Source organism: Loxodonta africana, chromosome 13 (assembly GCF_030014295.1).
Source record: "Loxodonta africana isolate mLoxAfr1 chromosome 13, mLoxAfr1.hap2, whole genome shotgun sequence".
NCBI classification, from domain to species: Eukaryota; Metazoa; Chordata; class Mammalia; order Proboscidea; family Elephantidae; genus Loxodonta; species Loxodonta africana.
The window spans coordinates 28,979,453-28,998,065 of record NC_087354.1 but is presented as its reverse complement, the minus strand read 5'-3'; the positions used below and the strand labels follow the sequence as shown (position 1 = coordinate 28,998,065).

At 46.7% G+C, this 18,613-nt stretch overlaps 1 protein-coding gene across 5 annotated transcripts in view; it reads right to left on the bottom strand.

Moving 5' to 3' along the window:
* Positions 1-224: 224 nt before the first annotated feature.
* Positions 225-18,613, bottom strand: part of ISG20 (interferon stimulated exonuclease gene 20) — a 44,114-nt gene continuing 25,725 nt past the window's right edge. The window contains exons 4-5 of one of the 5 annotated variants that reach the window (XR_010317375.1): positions 7,002-7,712; positions 225-1,118 (exon numbers count right to left, since the gene is read on the bottom strand). Coding sequence is in view for 1 of the 5 variants with exons in the window: in XM_064267113.1 (XP_064123183.1) it covers positions 7,545-7,712 (168 nt within the window). In the remaining 4 variants the exon portion in view is untranslated. Of the gene's footprint in view, positions 1,119-5,594; positions 7,713-18,613 lie in introns of those variants that run through there. The other 4 variants (XR_010317376.1, XM_064267113.1, XR_010317378.1 and 1 more) reach the window with 4 other exon arrangements.

Genomic DNA, 18,613 nt, shown 5'->3' with positions numbered 1-18,613 from the left:
CCTGCCTGGAGGGGAGATGTGAGGGTAGAGGGGGTTAGAAGCTGGGGAAATGGACACAAAAAGAGAGAGTGGAGGGAGGGAGCGGGCTGTCTCATTAGGGGAAGGATAATTGGGCTTATGTAGCAAGGTGTATATAAGTTTTTGTGTGAGAAACTGACTTGATTTGTAAACTTTCATTTAAAGCACAATAAAAATTAAAAAAAAAAAAAAAAAGTCCAGGCTATAAGGTTCCCATGGAAAACCAGAGTCCTGCTGAATCTGAGCTCACAGTGCAAAGAATGACGAACTACAAGGAAACGATCCCCCCGTGAGTGAAGGCCAGGGAACTAGGGCCACAAGAGCTTCAATGAACACGACACTAATTCAAAAGAGTCAGTAAATAAATACACTCTGATTGATTAAACACATTAGAAAAAAAAAAAGAAAGAACAGGAAGATTTGAAAGAGAACTGTAGTGTGTTGAATAGTGTCACCCAAAAATTCATGTCTACCTGGGGACCTCAGAATGGGACCTTATTTGGAACTGAAGTCTTTGCAGATGTAATCAGTTCAGAATCTTGAGATAAAATCAGCCTGGATGTAGGGCGGGCCCCAAATCCAACGACTGGTGTCTTGATAAGAAGAAGCAGAAGGAGATTTGGACAACGAGAAGGCCGTGTTAAGATGGAGGCAGAGATGGGAGTGAGGCTGCCACAAGTCAAGGGCTGCCAGGCGTCACCAGAAGCTGGAGCAGCAAGTCAGGATTCTCTGCTAGAGCCTCCAGGGGGAACACGGCCCTGCCAACGCCTTGATTTCAGACCTCGGGCCTTCAAAACAGCCGCTGTTGTTGTTAGGTGCCATCGAGTCCATTCTGACTCATTGCAACCCTGTGTGACAGAGTAGTCCTGCCCTCACAGGCTGTAATCTCTATGGGAGCAGATAGCCAGGTCTTTCCTCCTGTGGAGTTGCTGGCTGGGTTCGAACTGCCAACCTTTCAGTTAGCAGCTGAGTGCTTAACCATTGTGCCACCAGGGCTCCTTCTTCAGATGGTAGGAGAATAAATTTGCTTTAAGCCACGAAGTTTGCTGTAACTTGTTGTGGCAGTCTCAGGAAACTAACACAAGAACCGCGATGAATTTCTAGAAATGAAAAATAAAATCTTGATCATATTTTTAGGAAATGTACAGAAAAGTTTGCCCAACCCTGCTCTAGAGTATGTTGGTCACACAGACCCAAGGGTCCTTTATTATAACCCAGTGGACCTATGAGTAGGAATCGACTCAACGGCAACAGGTTAACAGGTGAACCCTTCACGTCTGAGACTCAGAGACTGAGAACCACCAGTCAAGAGAAGAATTGTGGTTGTTGTGTGCCGTTGAGTTGATTCCGGCTCATAGCGACGCTATAGGACAGAGTAGAACTGCCCTTTATGATTTCGAAAGAGTGGCTGGTGGATTTGAACTGCTGACATTTTGGTTAGCAGCCACTTCACCACCAGAGTTCCACTGAAATGTTAGTCAGCCCAAATACCAGGCTGGGAACAGAAACAAGTAAAGGGGATAAGAGGGGGCTAAGGCCAACTGAAGCGAGAAGCTGCATTTGTAAGGGGGATGGAGTGTGCACAGAAAAACAAGATGCAGAAAAATGTATGTAACATAATCTCATATTTGTAAAGTGGGGGAAAGTCTACAAATACAAACATGTGTGCATAATATACATAAACCAAACGAAACCATTGCTGTCCAGTCAATTTCAACTCATGATGACCACACGTGTTGCAGAGTAGAACCGCTCCACAGGATTTTCTTGGCTGTAATCTTAACAGAAACAGATCACCAGGCCTTTCTTCCGTGGCACTACTGAGAGGGTTCAAACAACCAACTTTTAGGTTAATTAAAAAACCCATTGCTGTCAAGCAGATTCTCTGACTCATACGCCATCAAGGGGGTATGTATGTACATAGATGTCTAAACATGACTTGGGAGTGTATGAAATATACTGAAGGCTGTATATTAGGTTGGTAACCTGGGTATTACCAGGATGGAGGGGGGTGAAGGGTCCTATGAATGAGGAGAGAGGCAAGCCAAGCAAAAGAGGGAAAACGAACCAGATGTGTTATGATCACATTCCTGCTTTATGTCAAATTATGTAGTCAGTCTTCATTATTCACGGATCCCATGTTTGCAAATTTGCCTACTTGCTAAAGTCTATTTGTAATCCCCGAATCAATACTTATGGCGCTTTCTCAGTCATTCAAGGACATGCGCAGAGTGAAAAATTTGAGTTGCCTGATGCACACCGAGGTGAAACAAGGTGACGCTCTGCCTCCTTGTTTCAGTTCTCATACTCTAAACAAGTGTCTGTTTATCCCCGTTTGTTCCTTTTCAACTTCCCTGAACCCATCCTGCAATTGCCAGCTCAGGCTAAAAGACAACTCTGGGTCCACTTAAGGCTGCAAAGGGAGGGCCAGGGGAAGGAGTGAGGAGGCATGAGAGTTCCAGCTGGGCGACCCTGGGCAAGGCATGTGCCCTCTCTGGGCCTCAGTTTCCATGTTGGGTAACAGACACAAGGGTGCCTCCTACTGGCTGTGGAGGTCAAGCGTGCTCCCTGTTTGGATCCATTTTGGTGCAAATAGTTAACGTTCTCAGCTGCTAATGGAAAGGTCAGAAGTTCCAGTCCACTACAGGCTCCTCGGAAGAAAGGCCTGGCAATCTACTGCTGAAAAATCAATCACCGAATACCCTATGGAGCACAGTTCTACTCTGACACACATGGAGTCGTCATGAGTCAGAGTCAACTGAACAGCAAATGGACTGGGGAAACTGAGGCTCTGTTAAGTAACTTGTCCAGGCTCAGCAGGTATTAAGTGATGGAGCTAGGGTCAAACTGAGAGCTGCCCCCCTGAGAAACCTTTCCTCCAAGGCCCACGGCCTCCTGGTAACTCAGAGCTCTCCACTTCCACTCTGCAATTCTTCCCTTCCTTTCCTTGCCCCCCTTCTTTATCTTCCCTGCTCACTCCCTTCCAAGTTCTATGTGTGTAGGTGGTAGCAGGTGGGGCACAGCAAAATCTGAGGTGTGCTTGGATGGGAGCACCATTTATATGCTCTTAGATAGAACTGAAAGGGGGCTGTTAGGCACGACCCTCCTGCCTTGCCCAGGGCCGCCCAGCTGGAATTCCCATACCTCCTCACTCCTTCCCCAGCCCTTCCTCTGCAGCATTAAGTGGTCGCAGAGTTGTCTTTTAGCCTGAGCTGGAGATTTCGGGATGGGTTCAGGGAAATTGAAAGGAAACAAACTGGGGTGGGGGTGGGGGCTGAGGGGATGTGGTGAATGGCTTGACACCTCCCAACCTCCCTAGCAGCTATCACTGGGACTCAGTGCAGCTCCTTCCCACACCCAGGGCGTGGCCACTAGAAGGCCAAGTGGCTCTGGCCAGGGCCAGCATGTGCTCTTACCCGTGAACTCTCTCTCTTTCTCTCAAGGGCTCAATAGCAACTGGGAGCTGAAGGGGATTTGCGAGTCACCCAGGTAGGACCTTGGGGCTTGCTCTGTGTTTCTCTTTCCAGCCACAGCTTTTCCTCAGGGTTTATTATTAGCAAAAGTGACAAAGCTCCTAATGGCCAGAGGCTGGCTGCCCAAGACGCTGGTCCTGCGGGCGCCTGTCAGCAAATAGTTTCTTTGAAAACAGGGCAGTTCTCCCTGAGGAGGGATCCAGGGCGAAGGAGGGGGCAAACAGAGGAGATGCTCACACCCCCTCAAGCCAGAGAGCCCTTGCAGGAGGCCCTTGTGTGAGACACAACTGCACCCCTGTCTTAGGCAAGCGACCCCAGTCTCCAAAGGAGTGGTCCCTACCACTGTCGCCGTGCTGTCCCCTGTCACAACTTTGAAACCCCTTTAGGCCCCTGGATCTGCCTCTCTCAGGTCCTTCTCATAGCATGGGGAAGCTCAGCTACATCCCTCCATCCCACCAGGACACAAGAATGGGCTGCCTCAGGCCATTCTGAACCTGCATCCCACCTAGCCATTTCCACTCTGCTGCTCCCTCCCCCCCGCAACCCCAGTCCTGGGTCCATCCTCAGGGCTGCCACTTCCAGAGCTCCAGATGAGAATAGGGCCACAAATGGCCCCATTTTCAGATCCTGTGCTTGAAGGGGAGCGATCACCCTCTGCCCACCCTCCCTGGGCTGCAGTGAAAGGTCTTTCACATCAGCATCCAAACCCTGCTCCAGGGCTCATTTCCACCTCCTGGCTCCTCCCCAGCTGAAAGCTACTAACCAGTCTCCCCAGCCAGAAAAATCTTGCCAATCTATCATCACCCCTAGATCTTTCCAGACTTGTACCCGAATGGCAGCTTTGAAACTTAAAAACCAAAAAACCAAACCCGTTGCTGTTGAGTCGATTCCAACTCATAGTGACCCTATAGGACAGAGTAGAACTGCCCCATAGGGTTTCCAAGGAGCGCCTGGTGGATTCGAACTGCCGACCTTTTGGTTAGCAGCCGTAGCTCTTAGCCACTGTGCCACCAAGGCTCCTTTGGAACTTAAAAGCCAAACATTATATTGATTACATCTGGTGGTTCTTTCATGGCTTTATACCTTGGAGTAATGTTGGGTTTTTGTCTCCCTTCCCAAATGGGGTAGGGTCACACGTTAAGGTAAAAGTAGGGGGAAATTGAAAACAGTTAATACTTCACATGTCATCTTGTCGCCATTATACTGCTCTCATTGTGCTAACTGCCATCTAGCTGGCCCTGACTCAAGGCCTTCCCACACACACCGAAATGAAACTCTGCCGGGTCCTGTGTGCTCCCCATGATCCGTTGCAGACCAGCCTGTTGTGATCCGTAGGGTTTTCACTGTCTGACTTTTGGAAGTAGATCTCCAGGCCTTTCTTCCTAGGCCATCTTAGCCTGGAAGCTCCACTGAAACCTGTTCAATATCATAGCAACACACAAGCCTCCACCGACAGACAAGTGGTGGTTGCACATGAAGTGCACTGACAGGGGATCGAACCCAGGTCTTCCGGGTGGAAGGTGAAAATTCTACCACTGAACTACCTGTTGCTGTTACCCCATCACATACCCTGTTTACCCTTGAATCTCACCCCTTGATAAGTTCCTGCTTTCCTCCCAGCAGAGGCATGTCACCTCAGATGACAGTTCCTTGTAGTGACGGCTGCAGGGAGGAAAGATTGGAACAAGATTCTCTTTGGGTCGCTGTGGTAACGTCCATGCCCCTGAAGGCCCTGGATCTCTGCAGCCTGTACACAGCCAGGTTCCTAGAGCTCCTAGTTCTGCTCTTGCGGCTCCCACACTTGGACCCTGCTGTAACGCTGGGCTCTAAAGCAAAGGGTTTAAATGTCATGGCTTTGACATGTATTTTGGTGATACCACTTCCTAGCCATGCGCCCTTAGGAAAGCTACTTAAGTTCTCTGAGCCTTAGTTTTCTCATCTGTAAGGTGGGGTAGCAATATAGTCCAAAATCCCTTTTCTGAAATTCTTGGGGTCAACTATGCCTCAGAATGCAGAATTTTTCAGTTTTCAAACATATATATGGTTCATGTGCTATATATTACATAACACCACAGTGAGCTCTGAAAGGACCAGGTAATCAAACACAACTGAACATTTGAACATTCACACTAAGTGAGATAAATAATAGATTTTGTTACCAATAGAAATTTTTAATTTTTCATTTTCACATAAAAATTGGGGTTGGAGAGGTAGGTGGATGGGGAGGGCTCATGGAGGAAGTCCCCATGGCAGCCAAATCTCAGGAAGAAAGTGTTCATTTTATTCCATAAGTCCAGGTGCAAGGAATCTCATATTTTTATATTTTCTAAATAAAATTGAACGTCATCTCGAGACCTCGGTTCCCAGGATGATGAGAAATTCCATCTCAGAATATCCTCTCTGCTTTAGGAAAACTATCTGAGAGACGGGCTCATCACAATCACCCCGAGGAGTTTGCTGTCCAAGCCCGTGTGGGTCACGAAGGTGGCTGCGCCATCCTTTCCTGCTAGTGGGGATAAAAAGGTCCTTTGCCATAGCTCCAAGGCCAGAGCTCTCAGTGCCCTGCCCCCTTGCTTTAGAGCTCGAAAGAAAGTTTAAAAGGCCCCGCTTAGTCCGGCTCTCCTGTGTTACAGAAGGTGCATCTGGACCCCACAGAGCTGACGTGACTCATCCGGAGTCATCCCATGAGTAGCAGAGTCAAGGATTTGCTTGCTTTGTCCACCCTCAACTCATGGCAACCCCATGCAAAACGGAACGAAACACTACTCAGTCCAGCACCATTCCTGTGGTTGGTTGTGGATTAAACTGTTGTGAGCCATCGGGTTTTTACTGGCTGGCTTTTGGAAGCAGATGACCAGGCCTTTCTTCCTAACCTGTCTTAGTCTGGAAGCTCTGCTGAAACCTGTTGAGCATCGTAGCAACATGCAGGCCTCCACTGACAGGCAGTCAGGTGGTGGCTTCGTTTGAGGTGCACTGGCCGGGAGTTGCTCCAGGCCTTCTGTATGGAAGGGGAGAGTTCTACCACTGAACCACCAGGGCCTCCAGACTCAAGGATAGGACCTAGGCGTCCTGGCTTCCAGGCCACTGTCTTTCCACTGCTCTCCTGTGCTTGTTACAATTGTGGGAGCAGCATCCTTGGGGCAGGGATTACACCACGTCCATCCCAGGTCTGCTGCAAACTTACCATGCTATCCCTAGGAGGACACCTCTCCACTCGGCCAGCCAGTTTCATTATCTACAGAGTGAGGGCAGATGGTGGCAGAGACCTCTGGCTCCCCCCAGTCCCTCCTCTTCCCTGTGTCTCTAGATTGTGCCAGACTTGCAGGTCTAGCCTTTCAGGTGTAAACTGACCTCCCTCACTTCTGTACTGCCCATCATGCTCGTTTTCCTCTTGGCCTGCTGGGTTTATTGGTTAAATCCTTCCTGATTAGACAGACCCACCCTCTCCCCAGTCTTTGCTTGGCTGTAAACGTATTTCTCTTTCATCAATGTGTTTCCTTATTCACTTACCAGTTGTAAAACTCTCCAGTGATTCTTTTTAAAAACACAAATTGCTTACATGTGGCTCCAAAGTCCGAAGCCTCCCAGACTTCCTTGCTCTTATGCATTCTTGACTTTCCACTTCTGAAGAGCCCAGCTCAGCAGCCATAATTCTCCCGTAGTGTTTGGGTAGCTCATTTGTCCTTTAATCAGCTCAAAGACCTCTCAACTGGGAGGTGAAAGGGCTGACCCTAAACAATGGAAGAAGAAACAGAAGCCCCAAGTAAAAGAGAGGCAGATCCAGGGTCCACAGCTGGGTCATGGCTGGGTCCACAGCTGGGTCATGGCTGAGTCCACTGCTGGGTCCACAGCTGGGTCATGGCTGAGTCCACAGCAAGGTCATGGCTGGGCCCACAGCTGGGTCCATAGCTGGGCCATGGCTGAGTCCACAGCTGGGTCCACAGCTGGGTCATGGCTGAGTCCACAGCAAGGTCATGGCTGGGCCCACAGCTGGGTCCATAGCTGGGTCATAGCTGAGTCCACAGCTAGGTCATGGCTGGGTCCATAGCTGGGTCATGGCTGAGTCCACAGCTGGGTCCACAGCTGGGTCATGGCTGAGTCCACAGCTGGGTCCATAGTTGGTTCCATAGCTTTGTCCATTGCTGGGGCCACAGCTGTGTCAATGTCTGCATCCATGTTTGGGTCCACAGTAACATCTGCCTCTGCTTCCTGGTCTGGGACCTGTGGGGATGAAACAGGTGTGATGAGCAGAGCCCAGGGGATCTGGTTTCTACTTCCAGTTCTGCCACAGACTAACCCCGTGACCTCAATTTAGTCTTGTCCCTGCTCCGAGCTTCAGTTCCCTATTTATAAAAGGAGGAGATTGGGCTAAAACTGTGGTTTTCAAACTGTGTTCCATGGAGCCTTAGGCTTCTGGCGAGGTTCTTCCAAGGCCTAGCAGGGTTGGCGGAGGTTGTTGTCCTTCTCCGCCCCCCACCCACCTTCTCTAACCAAAACAGCCTGGAAGTTATCTATGATACAAATCAAGCCTCCACACAAGACTTCATTTGTGAAAAAACTTTGAAAGATTGGTGACCACCTCTATGTTTATCTTTAGCATGCTGGTTAATAAACTATAGTACAGCCACAAAACAGAATACTATCAAAAAGAAAAAGAAAAACAAACCCATTGCCATCGAGTTGATTCTGACTCACAGTGACCCTATAGGACAGGGCAGAACTGCCCCATAGGGTTTCCGAGGCTGTAATCTCTACGGAAGCAGACTGTCATATATTTCTCCCGTGGAGCAGCTGGTAGGTTCAAACCACCAACCTTTTGGTTAGCAGCTGAGCACTTAATCACTGTGCCGCCAGGCCCCCCCAGAATACTATACAGCTGGAAAATATAAGGTTGCTCTCAAAGCAATGATAAAGAAATAACTCCAAGATATAATGAGCAAAAAAATGCAAGATATAAAAGGATGTCTAATACGCTACCTTTCGTGTAATAAATGGGGGAGAAATAAGAATAAAGATACCTGCATATGCTTGATTTGCATAAACACTTGAAGGATACACGTGAAGTGATTGAAGTAGTTACCTGTGATGTGGGGAGAGGAGAGGAGAGAAGGGATGGGGGGGTGAAAAGACAAGGGGGAGAGCGGATGGAGCTATATGTGGGAACGAGGTCTCTCCATCTCTACCTTTTTATAGAATTTTAATTTTTGAGCCATGCAAGTATGTTAACTTTTCAAAAAAAAAATTAAATATATGTTCAGAAAATATACCAAGTGATAAAGAGCAGGTGGGAATTAGTTGACCAGATGTTCTCAAAGTACCCTTACAGCCTTGCTGAGTGGGTTGGTGGAAGAGATAAGAGATGCCAGAAAATGCTGGAAACAAAAAGCAGAAGGGGAGGGAGAGGCCTTGGGGTCGGGGGGGTCTGGGGAGAAGCTGTGGCCCCCAGGTCTACCTGCTGGGTCCCCAGGGCCTCCCACAGCCCTTTTGCACAAACAGTGGCTGTAGAGGGCCTTGGTGCTAAGCTCAGGCCCTTCCCTCTATTCTCCTGCCTGGCCTGAAGCTGAGGCCTGCTGGGAGCAGTCCCACCCTCGGCCAGCAGGACAGAGCCCCCTCCACGCAGGGCTGTCTCCCGCTGACGCCAGCCCCAGACTGTGGCCTGAGCCTTGTCCAGGCCAGAGCCCAGGGCACAGATGTTCCCATTCTCTGGCTCTGGACAAGCTTCTTGGAAAAATCACGGAGCCAACCTTCCTCAATCCGCCTTTGAGTGGAGAGAAGAGGGGCCCTTCTCTCCCGGCGGCCGCTGGCACCTGGCTGCCTGCCCTCGGGGCCGGCCACAGGCTGCCAGTCCATGCAGCCCTTGTCTGTGTGCTGGCTCCTTCTGAAGGTCCCTGCAGGGAGGCGAGTGGGCCGAGGAGAGGGCGGCCAAGGCTCCAATCAGACCCTGTCTAAAGGTCTCCATGCTCTCGCTGGCTTTTCCTGACAGGGTTGCCAACAAGAAGTGGTCTGGCTCAGACTAGGGGTAGGAGGTGATAGCAGTTGGGGCAAGATCCCTGGGTGGGGCACTGTACCCAGACCAGGGCAGACATGAGACCAGGAGATGATTCCTGGACTCAGAGAAGAGGAAAGGGACTCAGTGTTTATTGAGGTATGTTTACTGAGGTACTATTAGGTGCCAAGCTTTGCAGTGTGAGACAGGCTCATCATTTTCAAAACCAGCCTCTGCCACGGAGTAACTGTGGGCTTGAGCATGTTACTTTCTGTGCCTCAGTTTTATCATCTATGAAATGGGGATGACAATAATAATAATATCTCTGAAGATGAGATGAAATAGTGGTAATAAATCACCTACACAGACAGTTAGTACTGAGAAAATATTGGCTACCCTCTCTGTCTCGGGAACTCCAGTGGTACAGTGGTTAAAGAGCTTGACTGCTAACCAGTTCGAATCCATCAGCCGCTCCTTGGAAACCCTGTGGAGCAGTTCTACTCTGTCCTATAGGGTTGCTATGAGTTAGAATCGACTCGACGACAATGGTTACTATCTCTTTCTGAGGCGCTGGGTGCCAGATCAATGTCTGGCAGGGCTTAAGATCCTGGAGCCACTGCCTGGGTTCAAATCCCACCTCTGCCACTTACTAGCTGTGTGACCTTGAGCAAGTTACTTAACCTCTCTGTATCTGTGAAAATTGGGATAATGGCTCATAGTTCAAAGGACTGCTGGGAGGAGTAAATGAGTTTAGAGCACCCAGTGGGTGCTAGATGTGTTACATGTCATAAATGTGTGTCAACAGCTGCCTCGCCTCAGCCCTAGTCCTTCTAAATCCTTTGTTAGTTGACAAAATGTGTGTGTCGCCTATAACCTGAGGGCCTCTTCTGTAACCAGGCTGGACTGGGGAGCATTCTATCCAGTTGGTCTTTTTTGGATCTGCTTCTGACCACGGGTGGGGAGCAAAGCTCATCTGACCCTCACCCCGCAGGGAGGTGGAGCCAGACCTCCCCAGGCCCCTAACCATCTGGTTTTCATAAACCCTTCCAGTGGTATGGTATGCCTGGGAAGGAGACTAAGTTTCCTTAGGCAACATAGCCCTCCAAAACCACCCATCTGGGCAACCAGGCTGCTCATGGGGCGGGCGGATACCTTTGGGCCTCCTTCTCACCCTGCCTCTGGCCCCAACTCAGGCCCTGATAAACCTTAGGGTCCTCGCTACCCTCTCAGCACTATTGCCAAGGGTAGTCACACCCCTTCCCCTGGCTGCAGCTTGCCTGCCCCTCCAGCTCCCCACTGGCCACCGCCGCCAGTGCACCATCCCCCAGGCCGTCTGGTGACCGCAGCCTTCAAGTCCACGCTGAGTCAGGAGCCAGCTGCCTGTCAGCCTGGAACCGCTCCCCTCAGAGTGCGCTCGCTGCCAGCTGGGATGCTCTTTACCCGAATCCCTTAAAGGAGGGTGTGGTTCTTTCTGGTGCCTCAGGCAGAAGGAAGGACTTCCAGAGTATTCTGCTCCTGAACCCTGGCAGAGGCTAGCCCCTTCTATCATCTCCCCACTCCCGTGGTACCTTTGCACCCCAGCTTTCTCTTCTCCCCTCCCACAAACTGGGTTTAAACTTTGTTCTTGATGTCAACCAGAGCTTGTTCAAACACAAGTACGTAAAGACACAGTTTTCTGTATCTTTAAGCAAACAAGTCAGGGCAGCTTCCAGCCCACTGAATCTCAACACTTTTCGTAGGAAGCCATCATTTTTGTATGGAAGTAACCCCTGATATGTCATGGGTACATTACTCTGGTCCCATTATGGAATGTCGTTGTGAGCTGCTGTCGAGTCAACCTCTGTAAAAATGGTTTGGAGTTGTCAGACCTGTCTTACTGCAGGGGAGGACAGAAAATCACCAAGATCAGCATCAGCCCAAAGCTGATTCCTATGAGGTGGAGGTCAGGCATGCCTCCACTCTCCAGCCTTTTCACCAGTTCTGACACCAGATGCCCCTCCCACAGCACTCTATGTTTCTCTGCTGGGTTTGATAATTCGATGCAACAGCCACACAGATCATACGCACGATTATGGGGCTTATTAGGAAAGTAACAGATTACAATTCAGGATCAGGATTAACCTGGACGTAACAGGAACAACTCAGGATGCAGTCCTTCGATCAGAACGGCTTCTTCTCACCGTGCTCGCAGGCAGGCCTCTCTCTCAGTCCTCGCTCTCAGCCTTGGGCCTCTGCCCTGCTCAGGTAAGTGTTACAAAGCTCTTTAGCTCTGCTTATAAGTGCCTGGAGGCATCCCACTCTGCCAGGAAGCCTCCTGCCAGATGGCCCTCAGCTCTCTCACTCCATGGGTCAACAAGTCTAGCCTGTCAGTCCAATCCTGTGCTGTTGCTGTCTAGTGCAGTCTTCAGTGTTACAGCTGTCTCTCTGTCTCCTGGGTTTAGGAAGTTCTCAGTGCAGGGACTCTGGATCCAAAGGACTTTCTCCGTTCCTGGCTCTTGTTCTTGATGGTAGTGAGGTCCCCCTGCAACCTCTGGGATGGGCTCCATTTAAGCCTAGTGAAATGGCAAAACTGACCAATCTCCTACAAGGGTTCCATGCAACTTATTTGCATGGCCCCACCTCTGCAAGGGTTCCATGCACCTTATTTGCATGGTCCCACCTCTGCAAGGGTTCCATGCACCTTATTTGCATTAGCAAAACTGTCTAATCCCTTTGGTGGACCACAAGCCCTTATCTGCATAGTCCCACCCAATCATATGCGGAAGCTATAAGACCATGGCTAGAAAGACCATGTAATAGTAATTCACTGCACCACAACCCCTTACTCATGGTGACTGCATGTGTTACAGAGTAGAACTGCTCCATAGGGTTTTCTTGGCTGTAATTTTTTATAGAAGCGGATCACCAGGAGCCACTGGGTAGGTTCAAACCTCAAACTTTTGGGCTACCAACCAATCGTAACTGCTTGCACCACACATTAGGAAATAGAATGCAAAAATCTGCACGCATTTTAAAATAAGGCATGGGACTCCAAAGAGAAGTTCTAGAATGGATAAGCAAAATGCGGTACATACATACAATAGAATATTGTTTAGCTATGAAAAGGAATGAAATCCTGATACAGGCTACGACATGGACGAACCTTGAAAATATTGTGCTGAGTGAAATAAGTCAGACATAAAAAGATGTATGATCCTGCTTATAAGAAATATCTAGAATAGGCAAAAGCATAGAAACAGCAGATTAAAAGTTACCAGGGGCTGGGGTGGAGGGAGGGAGAAATGGGAAGTTTTTCCCTAATGGGTACTGAGTTTCCGTTTAGAATAATGAGAAAGTTTTGGACGTAGATAGTGGCGATGGTTGCACAACATTGTGCATGTAATTAACATCACTGAATTGTACACTTAAAATGGCAAATTTATGTTGTACATTTAATTTAAAAAAATAATAAAAGAATAACTCTAGAATATAGAATATAGTCCACCAGAGAAGGCTTTGTCTACTTTGTGCATTGATACAATGATACAACATTGAGAAGAGTGCCTGACACATGGTGGACACCCCCAAATATTTGAATATCTCCAGGCTGGACCTCTTGACCTAGAGGCAGACATTCCATCCCTCTGCCTTTATGAGAAATGTTTAAGAAGCACCAGGTCATGTGTTTTCTTTTTTAATCCTGATAGCCCAACGGTGTTGCGTGATAGACATCTTCATGATAAGGTTCTCTTGAGCACCTGAACTAACTCTCTACCCATATTTGAAAATGTCCTTGTCATGTGAGTCTTGGTGAGAGACACAGCCTCACTCTCAATACAGAAGCTTGAAAGTACAGATAAGTGTTTGCTCTTCCCCCTGGAAGTGGGGCCTAGACACACCAACCTAAGCAGCAGGTGACACACAGACGTAGGGTCAGATTAGAAGTCACTGTGCTGGGACCTGCAGTGGTGTGCAGTCTCCACTGCCAGTGGCCATGAGGCCTGAACCAAGCCTTCCCTAGGCTGTGCTCTGGCTGCCCACTCTGCTTCCTTCCTGCCGTGTTCTCAGCCTGCCTCTCCAACCTCCCTGCCAACTCTCCAAGCTACCCAGCATCTTTTTAGTAAAGCTGTTCTCTGCTTAAGTTGCCAGAGATGTTTCCTGGTGGCTATAATCAAGAACCTCTAAAAGTAGGTACTATTATCTCCATTTGCTAGACAATGAAACTGAGACTTAGAGTGGCATTTACTGCTCATCAACTTTGTGCCAAGCTGTGCTCTGGCCTTCGTTCAGTGAGGGTTTAGACATGAAAAGAGACCATTGCAGTGCAACGTGATAGAGAAGTATACACGGGGGTTGTGGGAGATGGAATGCCTAGGGGTGGCAAAGGAGGCTTCTCAGAGAAGGTGGCAGAAGTTGAGACTTGGAAGAGAAAGAGGAGGAAGAATTTTCTAGGCGTAGGGGTATGGCATGTTATTCTGGAGGCTGAAGTAAAAGGTGCACGGAGTCTCTGACCGGAGATGATGCCGGAAAATAAGGTGGGGGCCAGTTACTGAGGAGCCTTGAGTGCCTTATTAACTAGTTTGGATTTGAGAACAGGCAACCTAGTTGTAAGCAACAGAAATAGATTTTGGCTAACTGAAGCAGAAAGGGATTTACTTGAAGAATATCCGGTAACTCATAGAATTGAAAAAAAAAAAAAAAAAGGCTCATGAATTAGGCTTGGAAAAGAACAGGAACTAGGAAAGCGCCAAGAGTCTGGGTAGTGAGAACCGATGATTTGTCAGAGCGCTGCTGCGGAAATAAATGAGCGATATTTTTGCATTCTTGAACCAGTACATAAGATTCAAAGCCCTTGGAGACAAAGACAAATTGGTTTAGCTTGGAAAGGTCAGGAATTCTTGATTTACAATTCCATTAGGTCTGCATACTATAGAGAAGGGGTAGATCCCAAAGAAACATGGAAGTGCTATTTCCAAAAGAAGGGGAAATTAATAATGTGCAACAAATATCCACTAGTCTTTAACATAAAAGCTATTTTGAGTAAGGGAATGACAAGCTTTTGACTTTTAGGAAGACAGTATGAAATAAAGAGTGAAGAAAAGTAAGCTTATGGGCAGGAGGCCAGTAGAAGACAAGTAAAATAACGCAGGATAGTGATGATGAGGACGTGAGCTAAGACAATGAAGATCACCATAGGGATGAATGCAAGAACTATTTGGAAAATGGAATCTTCAGAATTTGGAGAGTGATTGCATGTGGAAGGTGAAAGAGAGAAGGAGAAGCCAACAAAAACTCCGATTTCGAGCTTGAGTGACTGGAGATCATAAAACCAAGCTAGAAATATGTAAAAAAAGGAGGGGGAAAATGGGAATGATGATACTAGGTAAAATTTTGGACATGTTGAGTTTGAAGTGCTTATAAATTGTGCAGTTGAACACACAGGTTCAAAGTTCAAGAGAGAGGCTAGTGAGGGTCGTATTTCCTATGAAGGATATTCCTGTAAGGGATAATTGAAGTTATGAATATAAATGAGACTAGGTAGAATAAGAAGCAGAGATGGCTGAGAAGGAAACACTGATATTTAAGTGGCAGGCAGAATAGGAATCTGCAAAGAAGTAGGCAAAAAGCTAGAAGGAATCAGGAGAGGCTTGTGTTGTAAAAAATAATGGGGAAAAGAGCTTCAAGGTGGGCATGGTCAACATTGTTAAATGCTGCAGAGAAGTCACATAAGATAAGCACTGAAAAGTGTCCATTGGATTTGACCATTGGAAGGTCATTGAAAGCGCTGGTTATAGCTACTTCAGTGAAGTCCTGAGGACAGAGCCAATGTGTTAAAGAGGGAGAAAGAGAAGACAGTAGATACAGTCTTCTCCAGAGACAAAGACGTGCTGCAAAGGAAGGGAGATATGGCAGTAACTGGAGAGGAGCCCAGGTTCAAGGAGACATGGAATAAGGGTGTGCGGTGGGGCGGGGGGGAGGTGGCACTTACTGTTTCTTGACTTTAATCCAATAAAACATCCAAATATTGACCTGCAGTTCCGAAGGGGAAAAATATTTTTTTAATGCCAAAAACATGATAAAATATGAATCATGATGACAGTGGATGAAATCAGCTATGTAAATAGTGGAATATATCTGTTTGTTGTTAAACAGTGTAAACAGTCCAACTTTTTTGGGTCAAAACAGGGAATAAAAGCAAAGACAATAAAGATTATTATTGTGGAGAAATCTACTACAACCCATTCAGAGTTATCTTTCTTGCTTGCTTCATCAATGCAGTTCTGAGAGAGTACAGTATCTCCAACCATTATTGTTGCTTTAATATTTCTTCTCATCATTCTTCCAGTTGTTGTTTTATCTGCACCATCCAATATAGTAGCCAGTAGCCACATGTGGCTATTTAAGTTCAAATTAAAAATTCAATTCTTCAGTAGCACTTGCCACATTTCGAATGTTCAATAGCTACATGTTGCTAGTGGCTATGGTTCTGGACAGCACAGATATAGAACATATCCATCACTGAAGAAAGTTCTATTGGATTTCCCTGCTTTATATATTTCAAGGCTGTATTGTTAGATGCCTCCATCTGTCTGTCAGTTTGTCGTACTGTGGGGGCTTGCATGTTGCTGTGATGCTGGAAGCTATGCCACCGGTATTCAGATACCAGCAGGGTCGCCCATGGAGGACAGGTTTCAGCTGAGCTTCCAGACTAAGACAGACTAGGAAGAATCACCCGGCAGTCTACTTCTGAAAAGAATTAGCCAATGAAAACCTTATGAATAGCAGCGGAACATTGTCTGATATAGTGCTGGAAGATGAGTCCCCCAGGTTGGAAGGCACTCAAAAGGTGACTGGGGAAGAGTTGCCTCCTCAAAGTAGAGTCGACCTTAATGACATGGATGGAGTAAAGCTTTTGGTACCTTCGTTTGCTGATGTGGCACGACTCAAAATGAGAAGAAACAGGTGCAAACATCCATTAATAATCAGAACCTAGAATGTATTAAGTATGAATCTAGGAAAATTAGAAATCGTCAAAAATGAAATGGAACGAATAACATCAATATCCTAGGCATTAGTGAATGGAAATGGACTGGTATTGGCCATTTTGAATCAGACAATCATATAGTCTGCTATGCTGGGAATGACAACTTGAAGAGGAATGGTGTTGCGTTCATTGTCAAAAAGAACGTTTCAAGATCTATCCTGAAGTACAATGCTGTCAGTGATAGGATAATACCCATACACCTACAAGGAAGACCAGTTAATATGACTATCATTCAAATATACGCACCAACCACTAGGGCCAAAGATGAAGAAACAGAAGATTTTTATCAGCTGCTGCAGTCTGAAATTGATCGAACATACAGTCAAGATGCATTGATAATTACTGGTGATTTTAATTTGAAAGTTGGAAACAGAGAAGAATCAGTAGTTGGAAAATATGGCCTTGGTGATAGAAACAATGCTGGATATCGAATGATAGAGTTTTGCAAGACCAATGACTTCTTCATAGCAAATACCTTCTTTCACCAACATAAATGGCAACTATACACATGGACCTCACCAGATGGAGCACACAGAAATCAAATTGACTACATCTGTGGAAAGAGACTGGAAAAGCTCAATATCATCAGTCAGAACAAGGCCAGGGGCCGACTATGGAACAGGCCATCAATTGCTCATATGCAAGTTCAAGCTGAAACTGAAGAAAATCAAAGCAAGTCCATGACAGCCAAAATATGACCTTGAGTATACCCCACCTGAATTTAGACACCATCTGAAGAATAGATTTGACGCATTGAACACTGGTGACCGAAGACCGGACGAGTTGTGGAATGACATCAAGGACATCATACATGAAGAAAGAAAGAGGTCATTGAAACAACAGGAAAGAAAGAAAAGACCAAGATGGATGTCAGAGGAGACTCTGAAACTTGCTCTCGAAGGTCGAGCAGCTAAAGCAAAAGGAAGAATTGATGAAGTAAAAGAACTGAACAGGAGATTTCAAAGGGCCTCTTGAGAAGACAAAGTAAATTATTATAATGACATGTGCAAAGAGCTAGAGATGGAAAACCAAAAGGGAAGAATATGCTTGGTGTTCCTCAAGCTGAAAGAACTGAAGAAAAAATTCAAGCCTCAAGTTGCAATAGTGAAGGATTCTATGGGGGAAATATTAAATGACGCAGGAAGCATCAAAAGAAGATAGAAGGAATACACAGAGTCATTATACCAAAAATAATTAGTCGATGTTCAACCATATCAAGAGGTAGCATATGGTCAGGAACCAATGGTACTGAAGGAAGAAGTCCAAGCTGCTCTTAAGCCATTGGCGGAAAACAAGCCTCCAGGAATTGATGGAATATCAATTGAGATGTTTCAACAAACAGATGTAGCGCTGGAGGTGCTCATTCGTTTATGCCAAGAAATATGGAAGACAGCTTCCTGGCCAACTGATTGGAAGAGATCTATATTTATGCCTATTCCCAAGAAAGGTGATCCAACTGAATGTGGAAATTATAGAACAATATCATTAATATCACACGCAAGCAAAATTTTGCTGAAGATCATTCAAAAACAGCTGCAGCATAACGACAGGGAACTGCCCGAAATTCAGACCGGTTTCAGAAGTGGATGTGGAACCAGGGATATCATTGCTGATGTCAGATGGATTCTGGCTGAAAGCAGAGAATACCAGAAGGATGTTTACCTGTGTTTTATTGACTGTGCAAAGGCATCCGACTGTGTGGATCATAACAAACTACGGATAACATTGCAAAGAATGGGAATTCCAGAACACTTAATTGTGCTCATGAGGAACCTTTACATAGATCAAGAGGCAGTTGTTCGGACAGAACAAGGGGATACTGATTGGTTTAAAGTCAGGAAAGGTGTGCGCCATAGTTGTATTCTTTCACCATACCTGTTCAATCTGTATGCTGAGCAAATAATCTGAGAAGCTGGAGTATATGAAGAAGAACGGGGCATCAGGATTGGAGGAAGACTCATTAACAACCTGTGTTATGCAGATGACACAACCTTGCTTGCTGAAAGTGAAGAGGACTTGAAGTACTTACTAACGAAGATCAAAGACCACAGCCTTCAGTATGGATTGCACCTCAACATAAAGAAAAGAAAAATCCTCACAACTGGACCAATG